The 22,513-nt window shown below is 47.8% G+C and overlaps 2 protein-coding genes across 5 annotated transcripts; one reads left to right on the top strand and one right to left on the bottom strand.

The window, feature by feature from the left end:
* Window positions 1-1,227: 1,227 nt before the first annotated feature.
* On the bottom strand, window positions 1,228-16,874 carry VPS52 (VPS52 subunit of GARP complex). Of its 4 annotated transcripts, XM_055571704.1 has the most exons (20): window positions 16,633-16,862; window positions 15,528-15,612; window positions 15,323-15,375; window positions 15,071-15,146; window positions 14,810-14,877; window positions 14,344-14,519; window positions 13,591-13,741; window positions 13,203-13,303; window positions 12,997-13,129; window positions 12,815-12,872; window positions 12,320-12,453; window positions 11,733-11,888; window positions 11,139-11,257; window positions 10,850-10,973; window positions 10,479-10,574; window positions 10,276-10,383; window positions 9,987-10,052; window positions 2,279-2,390; window positions 1,943-2,061; window positions 1,228-1,702 (listed from the first exon to the last, which is right to left on the bottom strand). In XM_055571704.1, the coding sequence occupies exons 1-20, from the start codon at window positions 16,720-16,722 to the stop codon at window positions 1,556-1,558; spliced, it is 2,172 nt and encodes a 723-aa protein (XP_055427679.1). In that variant the 5' UTR covers window positions 16,723-16,862; the 3' UTR covers window positions 1,228-1,555. The 4 variants fall into 4 exon arrangements, with proteins under 4 accessions (XP_055427679.1, XP_055427682.1, XP_055427681.1 ...); XM_055571705.1 differs by lacking the exons at window positions 1,228-1,702; window positions 1,943-2,061 and adding an exon at window positions 7,335-7,416 and having other exon boundaries at window positions 2,283-2,390; window positions 16,633-16,874; XM_055571707.1 differs by lacking the exons at window positions 15,323-15,375; window positions 15,528-15,612; window positions 16,633-16,862 and having other exon boundaries at window positions 14,810-14,881; window positions 15,071-15,120.
* Window positions 16,875-16,995: 121 nt separating this feature from the next.
* On the top strand, window positions 16,996-21,718 carry RPS18 (ribosomal protein S18). Its single transcript, XM_055571739.1, has 6 exons — window positions 16,996-17,135; window positions 17,593-17,691; window positions 21,024-21,110; window positions 21,191-21,292; window positions 21,403-21,494; window positions 21,607-21,718. The coding sequence occupies exons 1-6, from the start codon at window positions 17,133-17,135 to the stop codon at window positions 21,680-21,682; spliced, it is 459 nt and encodes a 152-aa protein (XP_055427714.1). The 5' UTR covers window positions 16,996-17,132; the 3' UTR covers window positions 21,683-21,718.
* The last annotated feature ends 795 nt before the right edge of the window (window positions 21,719-22,513 follow it).

Raw genomic sequence — 22,513 nt, 5'->3', positions numbered from 1 at the left:
CCTTAACCCCGCGAAGCGCGGGCCTTGACCCCAGCCCCGGTGCTCGGAGCAGACGGGGCGCAGCTTTGCACCGATTCTCCCCACCTCCGCGTGCGGGCTGGGCCAGCATCCAGAGGGCCCAAGCAGCAACTCGGGGGAATGAGTAGGTCGAGGGGTGCGGGGACGTCCCCGAGTTACCATTTCCCCCTGACGGCACTGGCCCCTCTCCCTTCGCATTTACGGGCACCCCCATGTCTCCTCGTGGCTCAGAAGGTAAAGCGTCTGTCTACAATGCGGGAGACCTGGGTTTGATCCCTGGGTCGGGAAGATCCCCTGGAGAAGGAAATGGCAACCCACTCCAGTACTATTGCCTGGAAAATCCCATGGACAGAGGAGCCTGGTAGGCTACAGTCCATGGGGTCGCAGAGTCGGACACGACTGAGCGACTTCACTTTCACTTTTATGTCTCCTCTGTCTAGAGTCTGAGTTCAAATGGGATCGTAAGGCGGCAGCAGCAGAAAGGGGCTGAGACACAGGAAGGGATGAGATGGCCACACTGCAGACCTGGCCTGCTCACGGCCCACTGCAATGGGAACTGCAGCCCCTTAGCAAGGGCTGTGACGGTCACACTGGAGGAGCTAGGGAGCTGACCCTCAAGGAGAGAAGGCAATCCCAGTGTCAACCTGGGGTGGCCAGAGGCAAGGAGAGCTGGTGTCTGCCTTAGGGGAGCCGAGGCTGCTCTAGTGCCCCAGGCGGCCGGCATCTGCCATTTTCACCAGGGTCACTTCCTCCACCAGGTTGGTTACTCCTGAAACAGTTCCCGCCCTAAAACCAATGCAGCCACTTTGGCCTGAAGTAGCTGAAGGTTAGAGGTAACCGCGAGCCCCGAGTTTCTGGACACCCACCAGAAAGGGATGCAGGCCCAGGAGGCAGTCAGAGCGCAAAGGTGATCCTGGAGCAAAGACGGGGTTACTTGAAGGCCCCAGGAGGAAGGAGAAAAGAAATGGGAAAAGAGTGTTATATCATATTAAGTATTTATTGTTTTCTGCAGACTGACCTTGATGTAACTCTCAAGCCAGGAGGGGACTGATTAGTGTTCAAGCTGCTGAGATCTTAGGTCAAAAAGCTACAGAAAATAAATCACTAAGTGGAAGGAAAAAAAAAAGCCAACCATTATGAGACAGTCTTCCCTTAACACACCAATTCCAAGAGTCGAGGCTTCACACCTTATGACATGCTGACAAGAGCTGAGTGAACCAGGTTTTACTGGGAGAAGAAAAAAGCCTTGGGGGTGGGGCAGTGGGAGTAAAGAGAGGAATGACAACACTGGAAAGATAACTGAGGTTATTTTGGAAGCCCAGGAGGTCCTGGGAAACTTGAAGACATGAGAGATTCCCAAAGCCAAGGGGATCTGGCTTATCCTGATGAAGCAAGGTCCTGGGAATGAAGGCAGAGTGAGGCATGTGAGAGCCTAGGAGGCAAGGGGGGAACTGGCAGGGAGTCCCAGGTGAAAAAGGGGATGGGATGGGGCACAGAAGTCCGTGGAGAGGGCTGGCGGCCCCCAGGGCTCGGCGCATCAGAAGTTGGGCTTGTGCTTCTTGAGTTCCACCATGAGGTGGTGGATGTTGATGAGCTCGGCCCGGGCAGGGAGGGCTCGCAGCTGCGGCTGAGACAGCACCCGGTGGAAGCGATGATAGAGCTGGATCAGCTGGGTCAAAGCTCCCTGCTCAGAGAAAGTCACGGAGGGATGAGATGCAGGGTGATGCTAAGGATGTCGATAGCCGTCAGCTTCAGGCTCAGCCAGAACTTTGGGCATGGCTGGTAGTTGAAGATCAAGCCAGGAGGGGACTGATAAGTGTTCAAGCTGCTGCGATCTTAGGTCAAGATTCCGAACTCCGAGAAAAGAGGAGGGCAAACCAGTGATGGGGCGGGGTGGGAGTGGGGACCGGGAGTTGCAGGTTACCTGGATGATGCTGGTTCCATTTCTGAAGTTGGTGAAGCTCCGCATCACATCCTGACTCAGAGACTCCACCGACGATTTCCAGGAACTGCCGAAGCCACGGATCAGCTGAGTAACCCGGGCTGAGAGGAGGAGGAAAAAGATCATGGCTAAGTGATGTCTGATCCCGCTAGGTCCTCCCCAAGGTACAGCCGTCCTCACCCTGAAACCCCTCTTTTCTGGTGTTCTCCCGACCCCCTCTTTCGTGCCTGACACCCTCCCCATGTAATCTGCATCCCTGAATTTTTCTTTTCCATTCATCTTTCCCCTCACCCCACCACATCCACCCCATCCTCAGACCTTCTTCCCCTCGAAGTCGTTCCGCTTGTCCACGCTCAATCAAAGCTTCAGCTTCCTTTACAAATGCCACCAGCCCCCCAAAGGGGGGCGATAGCAACTCTTCAATGAATTCCTGTAGGAACGCACACACATACAGAGTTAAGTTTCCTGGGGTGGGCAGATTTTTCCCAATTCTGGCATCATGACCAACTCAGTCCTTAGAACACTCCCATAACAACAGCAAACCTCTAGAAAAGTCATATACTTTAAGACACGGTTGGTCTCACAAGAGGTAGGGGAAATCTCCTCCCTTCTCAAAACAAATAAATAAATAAACCACAAAACCTTTGTTTCATTAAATTTTAAAAAATTGAGCTGGGAGCAGAGGGATAGAACCAGAGAAGTGGGCCCTGAGTGCCTGGGAGAGGCAGGGCTTCACAAAAGTAAACGGTCATGGCTGCTCTGCTATCAGGAAGCTGAGCTGATGCAGCCTTGAGCGGAGATGCTGAGCCTGGTCTCAGGAGAGCCTCCCAGAGGTGCCAGTGCAGACCCAGCTGGATGGCATCTTTCAGCTACTGCAAAAGCAGAGGTAAGTCTTCTCTGAAATCTCCCTGATCCCCATTTAGGCCCCGATGACTGCCCCTGATTGAGACCGAGAAAAAAGCCCAAAGATACCCAGTCACAGAAGCAAGCCAGCTACCATGAGTCAGAAGAGGCAACAAGCAGTGGACTTAGACCTCCGAAGACCGCCAGTGTTAAAACTGTCACATACAGAGCAGTGTACATTCTGTATGAAATGTTCAAAGAAGTTAAAGACACAGACACAAACATGACCTATTACCAAGATCAGAAACAGACAGACTTGAAACAAAATGGGATTTTAAAAAAATGATTTAGAAAAAAAAATTTTTTTTTTTTTTAAATTTTAAAAATGTCAGCTGGCTAAACAGCAGATTGGATATACCTGGAAAAATGACTGAGCAAACTGGAATTTATAATTGAAGAAATGACTCAAAATGCAGCACAGATAAGGAGATGGAAATTTTTTAGACAATGAGAGATATAGAAATCTAATGGTCTAAGCGGTGATCACCGATGGCCACTGGCAAAAAGAAAGCCAAGAAGACATTTAGTGCCCTGAGAGAAGTACACACCACTACCTCTCAAACAGCCTTGTAAAAAAATCTAATTGGAATCTGCTCAAGCCTTTCCACTGAATCACACATTTATGGGAAAAGAGGAACAGCTTAGGCATGCTATGCAAGGCAGTCAGCAAAATCCAGACTGTACGTCATTCTACATGACAAATGACTCCATTTCTTCCACAAATAAATTGCGAGGAGGAGATAGGGAAGTGATGGAAGGGAAATCTACAGATTAAAAAGAGACATACAGGGACTTCCCAGGTGGTCCAGTGGTTAAGACTCCACACTCCCAATGCAGGGGGCCCAGGTTTGATCCCTGGTTAGGGAACTAGATCCCACATGCCGCAACTAGGACCCGGCACAGCCAAATAAACTAAAAAAGAGAGAGAGGCATGTATGGACTGTATGTGGATCCTGACTTGAACCACTGATTATAGTGGGGATACCTGAATACTAGCTACTTTGAGAGTGATTCTTTTTTTTTCCAGGCCACCTCAAGTGAAAGCCCCAAGTCCTATCTTTTTTTAAAAGTGTGATAAAGTATTGTGGTTTAAAAAAACATGTCCTGATACAGATGAAGTGACAGTGATGTACAGAATTTAATTCAAAATCACTGAGGGTTGGGGGACGGATGGGAGGATGAACAACGGGTTTTGATACAGATGAAACAACTGTCCTATTATTGGCTGAAGATCTGTGATGGCCCCTGGGGGCTCACCATGCTATCCTCTACATAGCACATACATTTGAAATTTCCCAAAACACAAAGTTAAAATGAAAAGGCAAACAAACAAATAAAAAACAGTGCAAGGGAGGGACCTCCCTGGTGGTCCAATGGTTAAGAATCCACCTTGCAATGCAAGGGACACAGGTTCGAACCCTGGATAGGGAACTAAGATCCCACATGCTGCAGAGGAAGCAACTGAGCCCTCTCACTCCAAAGCCCATTAGCCACAATGAGAGTCTATGCGCAGCAACAGAAGATCCTGTGCGAAGCAACCAAGACCTGATGCAGCCAAATAAAAAAATTTTTTTTTAATGGAAGGGTGGAATTAAAGTAGAAAAAAAAAAGAAGATGAAAGAAAAGAAAAACCCAACCCAAATAGCAAGATCTGGTAAAGTGAAAGCAGAACTTTTATTTCACTTAAAAATAAACTACTTATATTTAAAAATAAAATCTTGTGGAATCTAAAATATGGCACAAGTAAATCTATCTACAAAACAGGAACAGATTCACAGACATGGAGTACAGACTTGCGGTTGCTGAGGGGGAGGGAGCTGGAGGAGGGATGGATTAGGAATTTGGGGTTAGGAGACGCAAACTATTATATAGGATGGACACGCAACAAGGTCCTACCGCAGAGCACAGGGGGTTCCAGCCAATACCCTGGGACAAACCATAATGGAGAGGAATATTAAAAAGAATGTACACACGTGTATAACTGAGTCACTTTGCTGTACAGCAGAAATTAACACAACATTGGAAATCAACTATACATCAATAATGTGCTCAGCTGCTTAGTCATGGCTGACTCTTTGAGACTCTGTGGACTGCAGCCCGCCATGGAATTTTCCAGGCAAGAATACTGGAGTGGGTTGCCATTTCCTTCTCCAGATATATCCGTTCAGTTCAGTTCAGTTCAATCGCTCAGATATATCAGTAATAAATAAAAATAAAATCTTTTCCATTCTTCCCACAAAACATCCACTTATATCCACTGGAGGCTGTGAGATAACTAACACAAGATGAGGAAGACATTCCCAAGAACACATCTTTCCATAATTAAGGAATCTTTATTTGTGATGTGATTTGGGACAGAGATCAAGTAACAAATTCAACCTATTATAGTTGCCTAAATGCAATAAACCCACAACACCCTTAAACAGTAGGGGGCAAAGGGGGTGGATGCAGAGCTGAGCTCAACTGACAGAGATGACCAGTCCTAACACAGTCACCATAATCTCATGCAACAACTGGTCACCTGAGACAAGGCTACTGAAGCTGAAATGTGCTGTGAACACACACAGCAAGCGAAGAGACTTCACATTGAAAACTTTTCAGATGAATCATTATTCATCTATTTGTGGATAAATAATGTTGAAATGATAGTACCTTGGACACAGTGTTTTCAGTAAAACATATTAAATTTGTTTCACCTATTTCTTTTTTGTCTATAAAATTTAGACACTAGAAAACTTGAGGCATGTACTATATTTCTATGGGGCAGCAGTGGTCTAGACTTGGATGGACTTTCTTTAAGCTCTCTATCCAGCCAAAGAGAGTGGGTTTTTGTTTGTTTGTTTGTTTTCACCTTGCAGCCCAGCTTGTGGGATCTGTTTTCCCACCAGGGATCGAACCTGTGGCCTCTGCAGTGGAAGCACAGAGTCCTAACTTCTGGACCTCCAGGATAGGACCTCCAGGAGACAGTGTTCTGACCGCAGAGGAGTGACCAGAGGAAAGAGCACGCTGGGCTTCAGCTCGTAATCTCTCCCACACAGTACTGAGCAGCAGCCTACCCGAAGGCACAGGGACCGTCCCCATCCTGGCAGATCCCACAGGGCCTCAGGGCTCTCAGCAGAGTCCTCACTGAGCACGTCTCCAGGGTCAGAGGGTCTAGAGAACTGCGATTCTGAAGGCAGAGCCAACATTCCCTCTGGTCACCTAACTGTGCAGGTGAGGACAGCAGGTTCTTTTCTCATCGAACTAAACGTTTATTTTATGAAACAGAGAAAACAGACTGGGAAAGTTTAACCTATAACTGACCAGATCCCAGGAAAGAAAGAGAGGAGGAAAGCAACGTTTAAAAAAATACTGGCTGCGGGAGAAGGGGCAAGACAGGGAAAGGGGATGAAGAGGTACAAACTATTATGTACAAAATAAATAAGCTACAAGGAGATATGATACAGCACAGGGAATACAGACAATATTTCACATTTAAAGGAATATAGGGACTTCCCTGGCTATCCAGTGGTTAGGATTCTGTGCTTTCACTGCAGAGGATGTGCGTTCAATCCCTGGTGGGGAAACTAAGATCCCACAAGCTGCGTGGTTCAGCCAAGAGAAAAGTAAAGTAAATTACATAAAAGCATTTAAAAAACAAAAGTAGGACAGAAAAAAACACTGGTCAATAATTAGCAGGGAAAACAGAAGGGGAGGGGCGACTGAAGCATTAAAACATTTAAAATGTTTAAAAGTCCATGTACTGCTTGAGATAGGTGTTAAATATTAAGTTTAGATGTTAAGCTAAATTAACATTAGCTTGTTAATTAAAATTTAAAATTTAAAGGACAAATTCCAAAAGAATGGAGTACAAAATCCAAACAATTAGAGATGGAAAAAAAGTTGTAAGAAAAACAAAGGCAAGAAGAAAAAAAGACACAAGACAAAGAGAAAACTAAAGATGGATGAAAAAAGTAGAGATGTCACACTAACCACAATAAACATAAATGAAACAAAGGCAAATTAAAGGGCAGAGAGAATTCAATTGGATTGTTTAAATTCCAGCTATTTCTATTTTTAAAAGACTTAAAATGTGAAAATATGAAAAGGAAAGTAAAAAGAAAGTAAAGGAAAAAAGTGGAAATTTTTTAAAAAGTGGAAATAAATTAAAAAGCAAATATTAACTAAAATAAAGCTGGAAGAGCTATGTTAATATAAAATAGAATAGGCTTTAAGAGAAAACTATTAGGGCTAACATGGTCATGATACAGTGACAAATGCTTCAAGTCACAAGGAAGACCATGTGATTCTAAACTTTTGAGAATTTAGACAAAATAAGCTGAAACTATATAAAACAAGATCTGATAAAACTGCAATGAAAAAGTGATAAACTTACGAATTTCAAAACATCTCTCTCAACGACTGACCAAAAAAAAAAATCAGTAAAGATATAGTTGATGTAAATAACAATTAAAGAGCTTGACTTCCACACCTGACAATCAAAGAACACACAATCTTCTCAAACACATATGGATCGTTTTCAAAAGTTGATCATGTCCTAGGCCGAAGCAAATCTAAAAAGATTTCAAATTTCAGATTTTCAATACCAATACTCCATTCACAATGCAACTGTTAAACATTAATAACAAAAAGACTTTTGGAAATTTTAAAGCACTTCTAAAAAATCTCATGGATTAAAGAATAATTGAAATATAAAAGTTCTTTGAACTGAATAAGAAAAATGCTACATTTTCAAACCCAAAGAACTCAATACAAGCAGTATTTAGAGGGAATTTCATAGTTTTAAATCTTCCTAGATGTTTGTGCTGGCAAGTTCTAAGATACTTTAAAGGAAGAGATCATTTCAATCCCCAAATCTTTAAGAATAAAAAAATGAAGAAATCCTTCCTTCCCACCCGCCTCTACAAATCCAGTACAACTTTGGTGCCAAAACTACATAAGGGCAGGACAAGAAAAGAATAGCACAGGCCCATCTCATTTCTGCACAGAGAAGCAAAAACTCTATATGGATCAGACCAAATCCAGAACGGCTTAACATTCTAAAATCTACAAATGTAATACAGCATAGGATAGATTTTTTAAAAAATTGAAGTATAGTTGATTTATAATGTTGTGAGTACATGTATATTGAATGAATACACATGTATACATACATATGTATTATTTTATAGATTCTTATCCTTTATAGGTTATTATGAGATATTAAATATATTTCTCTGTAGTATACAGTAGATCCTTGTTGTTTATCTATTTTATATATAGTTCTGTGTATCCGTTAATCCCAAAGTCCTAATTTTTTAAAATTAAATATATGGTTACCCCAACTGCAGAAAAAGCACACATCCCTGATTAAAAATTCAATACCCATTCATGATTTAAAAACAATACTAACTCCTGGACTACTGGGGATTGAAAGGAATTTTCTTTACCTGATAAAGGATATCTATTTCAAAAAAAAAAACAACCCTACAATAACAGTACTCTTAAAGGGAAAATGATGAAAGCATTTGTTTTAAAGTTAGGAAGGGACTTCCGTGGTGGTTCAGTGGCTAAGGCAGGGGGCCTGGGTTCCATCCTTGGTCAAAGAACTAGACCCCACATGCCACAACTAAAAAGAAAAAAATAATCCCACAGGCCACAACTAAGACACAGCACAGCCAAATAAATAAATATTTTTTTTAAATTAAGAAAAGGTAAAAAAAAAAAATTAAGAAAAGGTAAGGGTTCTCACTATCACCCTTCTATTCAACCATTCAACTTTAACCAAGGTACTAGCCTGTGTAGTAAGAGAATAAAGACATAGGAATAAAATAGGAAGAACTGAAACTCTCACAATTCAGAGATGACAAATGCCTACATAGGAACACACATCTCTAGAAGTATTATTAGAAATAATTTAGGAAGTGGCTGGCTATATAATCCATATACAAAAATCAATAGCACTTCATATACCAGTTCAAACAAGTAAATTTCCTTTTGAAAAGGTAATATTTAACAGTCTATTTAAAGGACAAATTCTAAAAGAATAAAGTCCAAACAATTAGGAAAAAAAAAATGAGGTCATTATTTCTAGTAATTTCAAGTATTATTCTTGGTAATTACTCCTAAATAAACGGTAGATCCCTAGTTTCGGAAGATCCCACGTATCGCGGGGCGACTAAGCCGGAGAGCCGTAACGACTGAGCGCACCCGCCCTGGAGCCCGTGCTCCGCAACGAGAGAGAAGCCCCGTTTGCCACAAGTAGAAAAAGCCCGCACACAGCAACGAAGACCAACACAGCCAAGAATTAATATAAGTAACTAAACTAATTGACTTTAAAAAGAATGAGCTACAGCCTCATAACAGGACAATACTAGAAAATGATGCGTGAAATAATCCTGTGATCCTGTTACTACAACACTCAGAACCAAAGCTGAATAGTTACTGTTTCGGCATACAAGTTTTTTTCTTTCCTTTTTGGTTGTGTGCTGCACAGCATGCAGGATCTTCGCTTCCCATATCCCCTGCAGTAGAAGCCACGAGTCCCAACTACGGGACTGCCAGGAAATTCCCTATAGCTCTATTATTGCCTATAGCCAGGGCATGATACACACACCATTTAGGTCAATAAGCGCCTCTATGTGAGAGACAGAGAGAGGGGCCGAGAAGAATTCAGACTTTGATGTTCGTTATTGCCAAGGTGTGTGGTAGCTTTGTGGATGTCTGTATCATTAAAAAAAAAAAGAAAGAAAAAACAGGCCGCTAACGACAGCATGTTGTGAATCGAGAGCTGTATCACAATTCCAATTCTGCGTACCTGGAGCCCGCTGCCACTGTAAGCGCGCATGCACACACACACACACACACACTGAACTGAACAGCACACAGGTGACTTCCCTCGTGGTCTAGTGGTTAAGAATCCGCCTTCCAATGCAGGGGACGTGGGTTCGACCCCTGGCTGGGGTACTAAGGCTGTACATGCGATGGGGCAACTAAGCCCTCGAGCCGCAAGTACCGAGCCCCATGCTCCAGGGCCCATATGCGGCAGCAAGAGAAGCCGGAGCGCCGCGAGAGACAGCCAGTGCAGCCAGTCACCAGCAAAACACAGCACAGGACCGTCCCTGCCCTCGCCCCACACCCCTACCTGTGTCCGCGCATTGAGCAGCTGCTGGAAACTTTCAACCTCTTTACTGTCATCCGCCGCCCGCTCCTGAGGAAGACAGAGGGGAATCTCAAGTTTGGGGAGAAGCTGCCCTTCATGTCAGCATATCCCCGTCCTTCCACATTCACCGTACAGAGCCGGACACCACGTCAGACTCCAAGAAGAAAACGCTTGACAAGGCCAACATGATCTCTGCACTCGTGGAGGAAAGGGGGCAGAGTGGGAACTTGGGGTCTCGGGGGAGGGTGACAGGGGAAGGGGCCTCTGGTACCATCAGCACACCCAGCATCATGTCGTAGTTGTTGATCAGAAACACAAGCTGCTCCTTCCTCGAGGAGAACTCAGCTGCCACCCGGAGGACAAAATTCTCCACCTCCACCTGAAAAAAAGACCGAAAAGAGGGGGTGACAGGAGCAAGCAAGGCTCCCCCCCATTTCAGCTCCAGGGGCAGGGGACCCCTCCCACGCCCCGCACCTGGAGCTGGCCCAGCAGCTGCATGGTCCGTTCGTTGGGAATCGTCTGATTGATGCTGACAAGAGCCGAGGAGAATTCTGCGTATCGGCGCGTGATCTGGGAGTAAGAAGGAGGGACGAAAACTCACGCCAATCCCCCCGGCTCAACTGACAAAACCCGTGACTCTCTCGAAGTTGGCCAACCAGCCTCTGGGCGATCCCCACCTCCAAGCCCTCCCGCCACAGTGCCCGGCCCACACTCCCAGGGCGCCCCCACACAGCGTGGCTACATGTCCAGCCAGGCCCAGGGACACAGCCCCGAGGCCGAGTGACCGCACAGTGGGGCTTCCAGCCCTGCCTTTCAGCAGACCCGCCACCCCTGCCCATGCTCACATAGTGAGGCCGAGTGTCCAGCCCTCCGAGGCGCTGAGGGTCAGTGCTGCGGACACTCTGGACGTTCATCTCCAGGATCAGTTCAAACCGTGGCCACAGCAAAGCAAGCACCTGTTCCCAGTACCTGTGGGCTTGATCAGATCAGATATCCGGCAAGGAATGTCACGGGTGGGGTGGGGGAGGCTGAAACCTGATCGAGGGGTGACCATCAGTGGAGGCAGGAGTGGGTGTGAGAGGTGAGTGTGGAGGCAGCAATACTGCCTCCAGGCAGACAAATGGGACCAGTGACCTGTCCAGGGCAGGAACGTCCCTCTTGGCTGTGATGTTGCGGAACCGGAGGACGATGTGGATGCAGAGGAAAACAGCGATGGCATCGTAACAGTCAACGAGGTAAGACTCCAGGTGTTTCTGTGGTTGAGGATTTAGAAACAGGCAGAGGACTGGAAGTGTCTCTTCCTTTGTCATTCCCAGTGACCATGGACAGATGCAGTGCTCCTTTGGGGACATGACACTTGCGGGTACAGGGAGAGATCTAAATGGAAAATGCACCTCCTTTCCTGTCCACCAGCCACTCACGTGGTCCTGCGGCCTTGCTCACCTAATCTATGATCACAAGCTCATCACAGCAGAATTCAGGGCCGGGAACCAAGGTCTAGGAGCCTCTAAGTGTTCGGGTGCTATCGCCTGGGTGTGAATCAGAAGGAGGGGCGCCTCAGGGACCCCCAAGCTTTGATGGTTTTGTGGGGAGTCACACAGTAAGAATGAGGCGCATGCGTTCTAAAATGAGGGGATCCTGCCTTCAGTGCCCCAGGGCCGTGACCTCACTACAGTGCTGATGAGGACTGGAGACAGGGTCGAGGAGCCCAGGAGCCAGGGAGCTCACCTGGGTCATGCTGAGGGTGCGGCCCATGACAGCGTGGAACAGGTCGTGGGCAGCCGGGCCGGACACCATGAAGAACTCACAGATGAAGAGGTATTCACGGCAGGAGTTGTCGAGGAGGGCGTAGTGCTGGCTGCGGAAGAGGGCCTCGAAAGGATACTAGGATGGGTGGGAAAGGCAGGAAGAGACACAGACGGGTGGACCCCAGTCCTGGCTCTCCGTGGACATGGCTGGAACATCAGCTCAACTGGGTACCGGTAGCTCAGAAGACCCTCCCCATCTAACCCTCGTTCAGGCTGCAAAAGGGCTTCCTGAACAGGTACTGAAGGGCAGGGGCGGGGTGGGGGGAGGGCTACATGAAAAGAGCCCACTCCCACCTGCTGTTGGTGCTCCCGCATTTACCGCCACACCCGCCTAATGACCTATCACCCTCTGTAACACCCTGAGTCAATGGTCCAACCCTCCTCTCATCGCAGAGTGCAGGGGCAACTGGAGATGGGGACTCCCCCGGGGCCTGCAGCCGGGAAGCTCTGCCCTGAGCTCTGCGCTCAGAGCCCCACCCCGAGGCTGAGGCTGGCTCTCCCTCCTACCCTCTGTTCCCCTCGCTGGGCAGTGTGGGGCACGAGGATGGGGGCTTCCAGTTCAGCAGGGGAGATGACAGAGCCCCGGGTCCCCAGGGTGAAGATGGTGTTCCTGCTGCGGAGGGATGGCTTTGAGAAGAATCGTGAAGGGCTAGAGTCAAGGGAAACAGATCACAACTGTGATGGAAGATCAAAGACCCAGGACCTCCAGGGGCCCCCAGCAGCTAGACATGGCCTCGGGGTCCTTCCTCCCCAGTCTTGGGGCCCCACTTCACCTGACATCTGTGAATTGGCTCCAGGGAGCCTCTACGCTCCCTGACATCATACGCAAAACTCAGTGTAAGGGTGATCTGTGCATTTTTCTAGGGAGGGAGGCTCCCGCCTTGATCTCATTTGCAAAGTTTTGGTCCCATAGAAAAAGGTAAGCAGCAGGGCCTTGGAGGCTGGAGCCAGAAGCCCTTCCCTCTCCAGGCCCAGCATGAGTGCCCCTCAGCTCCAGGATATCTTTCTTGGCTGTATCTTCCACGCCCATTAGGTCATCCTTCTCAGCGACTTCCTCATACTAGAGAAAAGAAGATAGAGAACTGGAACATTGCTTCCCAACGTACAAGAAAAAAAGACGTCTATTTACACAGTCCCTCCTCCCAACTCAGGTGCCCAGAGCTCCTCTCCTTCCACGGGCTTACCTGCACCTTCATGAGCCGCCCCAGGTAGGAGCGGTAGTAAGACAGGTATATCTTGCTCAGCGTCTCCACGTACTCGTCCCTGATTTCCTTCGCAGTGGCGCGTTCGTTGCCTAGCAGGAACTGATAGAAGAACCTGGAGGGGCCAGGAACCAGTCAGTCTCCCAGCCAGGCCCCCAGGGACACCCGCCCACTCTCTGGGTGGTGACCTGTATTTCAGCAAGGCTGTCTGTGGGATCTGATAGTTGGTCATTGGCTTTCTGAAGGAATAAATTTTCTGAAGGATGAACTCTCGGATCTTCGTCACAGCCTAGATGTGGGGGACCAAACACAGGGCATGAAGCTGTAGCCTTCTCACTGCCTGGGAAGCACCGAGGGAAGGAATGAACATTGACTGTTGGACGAGCAAGAGTAGAGAACACCTCTTTGATATCTGTTAAGACTTTCAGAGGAACCCAGAGATGTGAGGATGAGCCCTGCCACGTAAAGGCAAGGAGAAGTTCTTGGGGGTGGGCTACAGCGAGCTTTCCCAGGACAATCCAGGGTAGAGGTCTAAGGGAGGCTGGTTCGAGTCGTGTGTCCACCCCCACTTCCCACCTTGACTCGGAGGCGGTCGAGCACGCCCCGGACATCTGCACAGGCCGCTGTGCCCCTAGCCTCCTGTTCTCGGACTGCAGCTGCCTTAGCATCCAGCTCCTGCAGCTGCTCCAAGAACCGGGGCTCTGTGACTGGTGCCTCCAAAATTGCCCTGGGGAGCAGGGAGGGGTGGGATGGGTGAGGAGGGAGACCCAGACACCTCGAGACTCTAAACCATACCCCTGGCATCCAGTGTCTGTCTCCTCTCCCTTTGTATACTGCATCATAGGGTCAGAACACATGCACAAAGTATTCTGTTCCTGGACACACATACCTCCATCACCCACATCAACCTTAAACTCTTTCTCAATGCCCAACCCCAGATGATTCCTATTCCTTAAAGCCTGAGTCAGGGTAAAAAAGAGCTGTCAACTGCTCATCATTTTCTGGAAAGTGTGTGATAACCTGAAGCCAGGAGACCCATGTGGTTAAGTAGAGTAGGTCACGCCAGCCCATCTACTTTCTATGACATTGTTGTCCTTTGTTATTCAGTCACTCAGTCGTGTCCAACTCTTTGCAACCCCATGGACTGCACCATGCCAGGCCTCCCTCTCCCTCACTATCTCCTGGAGTTTGCCCATGTTCATATCCATTGAATCTGTGATACCATCCAACCATCTCATCCTCTGTCTTCTGCATTCAACCTTTCCCAGCAGCAAGATCTTTTCCAATGAGTTAGCTATGACATTAGGACCCTTCAAACTAGTGACTCACGTGACCAGAGCAGAGGGCACCACAAGACCATCAACAAGCTCCCCGAGTTTCCCCCGGACAGCCTGCCGGTTCCGCAGTCGAATGTTCATGGCTCCAGACTGTTCCTGCAGTGTCCGGATCTCAGAGCTGATGGAGCTGAGATCACTCTGAAAAGCTCCCAACATCTGCTCCATGCGCTGGGAGAAGGCAGAAGTGCTGCTGATTAGCCATAGGATTGGTAGGGGACAAGTTTCTACGTAAAGTCTCTAGTAGCTATCCAACTATGAGAGTAGTGGGTGATAAGGAAAGAGGTACAACAAAGGCAAATAACAACGTTAGTCATGGCAGCAACAACAAAAATGGCTGCTGAGATCATCCTGAAAGTGACTCTAACTGTCCCTGCCTGAGGCAGATGGCCTAAAGAATCATCCTGAAGACCATGATCTGCACTCCGGGATATGAGGGGTCCCAGGGCATGGTTACTAACCTCAAGGACAGCATCGCAGGCTGTGATCTGATTGTGCAGAGATGCTATGTTCTCACTCTCTTGGATATCTGACTCACAACAAGTCAAGGGGCCTCACTGTGGACATGGAGATTCTCAGACCTCCGCAGGACCTCTCCAATTTCTCCCTGAGGTGACAGAAACCTCAGAGAGAAGACAGCGGCCCCAGCTGGGCTGTCAGCACCATACCCCTACAAAATGCCCATTTTAATAACAGCACCCCTCTCCTCTGCTGGAGGATACAATCCCGAATGGATTTCTGCTCAATCTGCTGTAGCTCCAGCTCAACCTGCTTTGAATAGTGACGAAGATCCACACCCTGGGAGAACAGAAACGTGAGAGGGTCAGGAGGAAGTCAGTGAAGGGACACTGGAACAGAGTCAGCGAAGGACTAGAGAAAAAGACCAGGGTGACAGTAGGAATGCAAAAGACTTTCTTCTTTCCTTTAAGGGAAGGGTTTGGGGAGGGGCAGATTAGTATAGTGGAAAGCCTCACCGTTTTAAGAGCTTCCTTTACTAACTCATCCTCCAGATTCGCCTGAATGTGAACTGCAAATAGAAGTTCATCATAAGGGTTCAGCTAGTTCTACCCCTCTGTCTCCACGCTGAACATCCACACACCAGTCCCAGCCATAGTACTTGCAGAGCCCAGCCTCTCAGGTTACAGGACCGCATACCCTCCACCCTCTGCCATCACTTACCATCCACTTCATCCAGGATGAATTCATCAGAAGTGATGTCCAACTCTCCAATCTGCAATGGCTCCCGAAGACCTGGACCACTCCCCTGGAGAGGAACAGGTTAATGGGAAAGAGAGAAGTAGAACAAAATATAATGGAGTAGTCACCAATCCTTCAAGTGGAGAAGAGGGACTTTCACTGGGGAATCACAGGTAAATACTAAGTTCACAAAATGTCAAAAGTTCCATATTGTCTCAGTCTACTAATCAGGGCTGATGGATAGGAACGGGACAAGGAGACAGGTAAACCACGAAGGGTGAAGGTAACCAAATGAGAAAAATTAGGAGATGCATAGGGCAGAACAGAACTTGCAGGTGAATTTAGGCTCTCTAGACTGCTGCTAAGAGTCAGACATGACTGAGCCATTTCACTTTCACTTTTCCTTTCATGCATTGGAGAAGGAAATGGCAACCCACTCCAGTGTTCTTGCCTGGAGAATCCCAGGGACGGGGGAGCCTGGTGGGTTGCCGTCTATTGGGTCGCACAGAGTCGGACACGACTGAAGCGACTTAGCAGCAGCAGCAGCAGCAGAGTGCTGCTACCTTAAATGTTATATCACCATCCCTCGGGGGCGCGCCAACCTCTTTAAAACTACCAGCTAATACATAGTGTTTATCTACCTGCCAGGTGCCATCTTACACATATTCATTCACCCAATCCTAACCCACAACATAGATAGTAGGTCTTAGTTTTTTCACCTTATAGGTGTGGAAATAAGGGCATAGAGAGGCAAGTTAAACTTGCCCGAAGACACACAGAGTATACGTGGCAGAGCTTGAATTAAAGCCCAAGCAATCTGGTTCCAGAAGCCATGTTCCTAGACTTGCTTCTCTATTCTGCCCAAACATCTGGAAGTTAACTGAAATTGTGGCCCCAGAGCCAGAATGTCGGCCATGCTGACCCCCGCTCAGGTTCAGGTCGGATCCCACGGAGGCGTATGGAGAACCAAGCCGGGTAGCATCATTGGCAGCTGCGAGTTCCACCCTTGTGCCTACACCCAGCCCAGGCTTTCCTGACATGAGGAGACTGGACAAGACTCTGAAGGAGAAACAGCCCTGCTTCTCACCAGCGGGCCCTCCTCCTCCTCCATATCTGAGGCCCCGGCCCGCAACACCAGCTCGCGAGCAGCGGCCGCCATGGTCACAGCGGCGGCCATTCCGTGCAGTCTCACTTCCGGCAGCTGTCAGTCAGGCGAGTCTGTTCCCGGGAATGGAACTACAGGTCTTGGAGTGTCTTGCACGGCGCGAAATCGCTCCCAGATATTTGTTTGCCTCCAGTCTTCCTCTTTCAGCTGTAACCGCTTCACCCAAGTGAAAACGACAAGTGGAATTCTTAAGCACAATCTCAATCCGGAACCTTTGTTGCTCGCACACACAAGACCTTTACGAACAGTAAAGAAAACCCGGGCCGGAAGTCATGCCGCCCGATTCAGAGTCTTGCATAGTTTCCGGAAGCTCCTTGCTCAGATAGCTCCGCCTGTTCCGCCTGGTAGCAATATAAGGCTGTTACGTCACTTCCGTTTTCTCTTCCACTGGAGGCCTACACGCCGCCGCTGGGGCCGCCGCCATGGTAAGAGTACAATCCTTGAGGGGATCTAGCGACATCGGGACCGGGGCAGGGAAGGTCTTGCTGTCAGAGGGTTGAAAATGTCCTGTCTTGGGGGCCTCCAACTTTCTGGGTGGAGCCTCGGATACCGCTTCTGGAAAAAGACAACTAAAGACATCCAGTCTGGGGCCGGAGGAACTCCCTTCCCGGGCACTAGAACGGTTTGGGCGTGAGTGGGGACCTCTGTCTCCGCCACTCAGAGTGTACCTGGGGCACGGGTAGGAGACACGCTTCTTCCCCGAGGTTGCGTTTTCCCAGGCCTGAACACTTCATGTTCCTGCTATCTGCAGGACTCAGGAGTTTGTTGTGTCATGAAGACCTGATGGGGCTTTCCTGCTCCCTGTGTGACAAGCTTTGCGTTCGTGTTTGAGGTTACGGTTTGATAGTAGTTCACTCTAATTTCTCCCTTAATCTCTATCAGTCTCTAGTAATCCCTGAGAAGTTCCAGCACATCTTGCGAGTACTCAACACCAACATCGATGGGCGGCGGAAAATTGCCTTTGCCATCACTGCAATTAAGGTAAAGTAGGGTAAGGACTGATGGCTTCCTTGGTGGCTTAGACGGTAAAGAATCTGCCTGCAATACGGGAGACCAGGGTTTGATCCTTGGGGTTGGGAAGATCCCCTGGAGAACCTCCTCCAGTATTCTTGCCAATTCCACGGACAGAGGAGCCTGGTGGGGCAACAGTCCATGGAGTCTTAAAGAATCAGACACGACTGAGCGACACACACACACGCAGGGTAAGGACTAGAGACTATAGATGAAGCTTGAGTTGTTAACACCTGAGCTGAAAGTGAGGCAAGGTGAGGGGAGTCCCAACCAGATGGTCTTGTCTGCTAGGTAAAAAAAAAAAGAACGATTAAGAGAGCAATTAGTTCTCTTAACCGCTTGTCCCATTTGTCCCCAAAGGTAAGTGAGAAAAGCCAGCGAGTCCTCTCAGGTCAAACCAAGAGATTTCACCTAGGGAATGGGGAAGTTGGATAATTGTACCATTTGAAGGGTAAATAGAAATGCCAAGAGATTCCAAGTATGAAGAAACCTATAGTTATTATGTCAGTGAATGCAAGCTTGGATATCTCCCTTAACCTAATGAACTCCCAGCCTTCCAGATGGGGATGTTATCCTTAAAAAGATTTTTTAATTGTGGAAATGACTGAATGTTTTCTGCCAGTATGTTTACACTTCTTGGAGCCAAGGATAGGCCTGCCTTGCTTAGAATCCCCAGAAGACACTGTGATAAGTATTTTATAGATTGTTTAAAACAGCAAATCAGCATCAGCTTTTCTTGGTGAGATTTGTCACATTTACTTTTTCACTCTGTAATTCAAGGAGCATGGCTTTCATTCTTAAATAGTACGTTTCATCTTTTTCGGTGAAAGTAGTAAGTCATTGAAAAATACAGTGTTCAGTGCAGGCTCACCTCATTTTGTGGAGCTTTGCAGATACTGTGTTTTTTTTGTGGTGGCTCTTAAGACAGTTCTCCAACATTTGCTCACATGGTGTGTCTGTCACATTTTGATGAAATACTTTAAAGTTTTCACCAGTGTATTTGTTATGCTTATCTGTCATCAGTGACCTTTGTTACTATTGCAAAAAGATTTAGACTTGCTTAAAGTTCACATGATGGTTAGTACTTCATAGTAGTAAAGTGTCTTGATTAAGGTATGTATAGGCAGTTGCTCACTTAATAGGTTATGTAACTACATGTGCTGGGAAACCAAAATACCATGTAGCTCTCTTTATTTCAGTGTTGTTGGGTGTGGTCTGGAACTGAACCTGCTGTATCTCTGAGGTTGCTTCTCTTTTTAAAAATGGCTAGAATGCTTAGGTCAGATAGTGAAAATAAAAGATGAGCGTGGTTGATAGGATGCTTCTATTAAACCGTTTCTCTTTGCTTCTGTGCAATTAACTAGTTTGCTATTTATTGCCTTAAGTGTATGTGTTAACTTTAAAACAGATTTTGTAAGCAGTTTCCAGTACTTAATGAGTATGTTGATAAGAATCTCTTAGGGAATCTCATGCCCTGCTTACCACTGGGAAAGATTATTCTAGAGATACACAGGTACTTGGGGTTTTGCTAACTGTGTTTCAGCTTTTGCTGGCTCTTCTCTGGTGAGACAGCCAAAGCTTAGAGGTACCTGGTCTTTTGTTAATGATTTGGAATGTGGGGTTGAGTAATACTTAGAAATTGGAAGGGAGTTGCTGGGGGTGGAGGCTGAGTAGGAGGAGGGATTCCTCAGAAAATTAAAGGAGCAAAGTTAATTGGGAAAGGTGAGGTATCGAAGGTGATATAAGCAGAAAAGGATATTTACTAAGAGGTAACACATCTGCAAGACTTCTTAATGCCACAATCCCTTCTTTTCTTTCCATTTGTACACTTCTGCTATGAATAGTCCTTAAGGTTGGACTGCCCTTCCTCTAAATCAGGATGATACCTGGTCATCTGGATTGTTTGGAAACATGGTTGGAACTAGTCACAATGACTGGATGATACCCACTGGTTCTCATAATTGGCAAGCCAATATCTGAACAGGGCTTTCAAAAAGCTTGACAGCAACTTAAAAAAAAGAAGCTGTCTATCAAAAGTTTTAAACACTAAAAAGTAGGAGGGAGAGAATTATTGGCCCCCTATTGATGCATCCAAGGGACTCCTGAAAATCCCTTGGACAGCAGGGAGATCAAACCAGTCAGTCTTAAGGGTCAACCCTGAATATTCACTGGAAGGACTGATGTTGAAGCTCCAGTATTTTGGTCATCTGATGCTGGGAAAGATTGAGGACAGAAGAAGAGGACATCAGAGGTGAGATGGCTAGACAGCATCACCGATGCAATGAACATGAAGTTGGGCAAATTCTGGGAGGTGGTAGGGGGCAGGGAGGCCTGGTGTGCTATCGCCCACAGGGTCGCAAAGAGTTGGACACTACTGGGTGACTGAACAACAATCAATGTATCATCTAGCTAAAAATTAGAATCTTGTTTTATCTTTACTTTTCTCTACCCACTTGTATTTTAAAGCAAGTCTCAGACATACCACCTGTAAATATTTAAATTTGAGAGACACTTAGATCTTAGTCTCCTCTCAATCAACTTGGTAATTTGACCTCCAGGTCACTTTCTTACAGAGAGGAAATCCAATTTCCTGGGACCTTTGTGACACAGATTTGTTGACTTAAAACAACCGAAACTTAATCTTTCAGTTCCGTATGCCAAACATCCTTGGTTTCCTTGTCTTGGCAGCTGCATCACTCTAGTGTCTCACCTTATCACATGGCCTTCTTGCCTGTCTGTGTCCTCTCCTTTTATAAGAATACCAGTCGTTGGATTTAACTATTTCTAACCAAAGCCATGTTTTGAGGCTCCCGATGAACAGAAAGTTGGTGGAACACTCCTCGACCCAGCACACGGTCTTTCAGTTTCCAAATCTGTTTGGCTCGTGAGTTCAGGTGGCAAGGAGCACCAGTGTTGGTGGTGAGAGGGTGCCACTGGTTTCAGTGTTTGTTTTGATCATAGGGATTTAGTGACCTGCCCAAAGGATCATGGCCTATGGCCCTTTGACTTCACGAGCAACTGACAATGCTGTCCCTCAACCGTTAATTCAGAGAACCTTGATCTTGTTGCTTTGGTGCTCCATTGACTCTGAGAAGCATCAATTTCGTCTCCACTGTGTAGAAATCAGAAGGTGCCACTTGGGTGCTGCAGGTTTCAGGGGGTATCAAAACTTTTTTTTTCCCTTTAATGATTAGGCTTTGTATCTGGAAGAGTATGTTATTTTGGACCCTACTTTTGTGTGCTTTTTGAATCATAAGCAACCCAAAAGGTCAGACTCACACAACTCTAAAACCTCTCCTCAGGGTGTGGGGCGAAGATATGCTCATGTGGTGTTGAGGAAAGCAGACATCGACCTCACCAAGAGGGCCGGGGAGCTCACCGAAGATGAGGTGAGGACAGGGGTCAGGGCTGGGGCTGGGCCTGCCTGGAGATGGGGCTGTCTGGACCTGACCCTTGTCTTGCCTGCCAGGTGGAACGTGTGATCACCATTATGCAGAATCCACGCCAATACAAGATCCCAGACTGGTTCCTAAACAGACAGAAGGACGTGAAGGACGGGAAATACAGCCAGGTGTGTGTGGAGAGGGGAGAGGAGAAAGAAAAGCAGGCTGTCCAGTTGGGACTGGACCTAGGAGACCAGGGCGGAGAACAGCCATCCCTCACTGTCTCCCGTCTGTGCAGGTCCTGGCCAACGGTCTAGACAACAAACTCCGAGAAGACCTGGAGCGCCTGAAGAAGATTCGGGCCCACAGGGGGCTGCGCCACTTCTGGGGGTGAGTGGGGGCCCATTTGTCTGTCCTTAGACTCCCAGGGGACTCTCATGCCCTGTCTTTTCCCAGATCTTTGCTTGGTATGGTGAGTAACCTTTGTCTTTTCTCCCTGCAGACTCCGTGTCCGAGGCCAGCACACCAAGACCACAGGCCGCCGTGGTCGCACTGTGGGTGTGTCCAAGAAGAAATAACGTGTGGGCTTTGTGTTAATAAATAGTTTATACAGTTAATGGCTTCCTTCTTGTGGTTCTTTGCGTTTTTCTGGAAACTCTGATATGCTTTCACACCGGGCCCTGTTGGTCATTTTTCACACTCGCTTGATGTCCCCACTCAGCTGCCCTGACCTTGTCTTGGTCTTTATGTTCTCGCTGCGCTCGGCTTCTCTTTAGTTGTGAGCATGGCTGCTCATTGCAGAGCACAGGCTCCGCGGCACGCTAGTGTGTAGGCAGGGTAGTGTGCAAGCGCCGTAGTGGTGGTCCCTGGGCTCAGTTGCCCTAGGGCATGCGGCATTCCGGGACCTGGGGTGGGATCTGTGTCCCCTGCGTTGACAGGTATATTCTAGAGAGCTCCCAACACTCTTGGTCTTGATTAAAGCTATGCTGTTGCCACCCCGCCCCCCCCGCCCCCCCCCCCTTGCCAGAAGCAACCTTTTTACCTATTGGTGCCCGTCTCCAGGTGGGTAGAGGGAGGAGCCGCACATTGACCCTCGAGGGAGGAGCCGCACATTGACCCTCGAGGGGGCGCCCTCGGACTTTCCAAGGCCCGGCTTCCCCTTGCTGGCTGGCGGGGTGTTGGGGCTTGCGCAGGTAGCTGAGCCTAGCCAGCGGCCGGTTAGGTGAGTATCTGCCTATTGACCGCCGTACGTTTCCGAAGGCTGGAGATGCTGGTGTTGGTGACCTGGAAACGTTGAGCCCCGCCGCGCGGGGGTGGGTCGGGGGAGGCGCTGGCCGCACGGCGTCCGGCCGATGTGGCCGAGGCCCGCGGATCCAAACCCGCTTCCCGTTTGGGCAAAAACTCCCTTG

This window comes from Bubalus kerabau, chromosome 3 (assembly GCF_029407905.1).
Source record: "Bubalus kerabau isolate K-KA32 ecotype Philippines breed swamp buffalo chromosome 3, PCC_UOA_SB_1v2, whole genome shotgun sequence".
In the NCBI taxonomy this organism is placed as follows: domain Eukaryota; kingdom Metazoa; phylum Chordata; class Mammalia; order Artiodactyla; family Bovidae; genus Bubalus; species Bubalus kerabau.
Note: the sequence above shows the minus strand (reverse complement) of the source record. Positions and strands in the feature narration are given on the sequence as shown.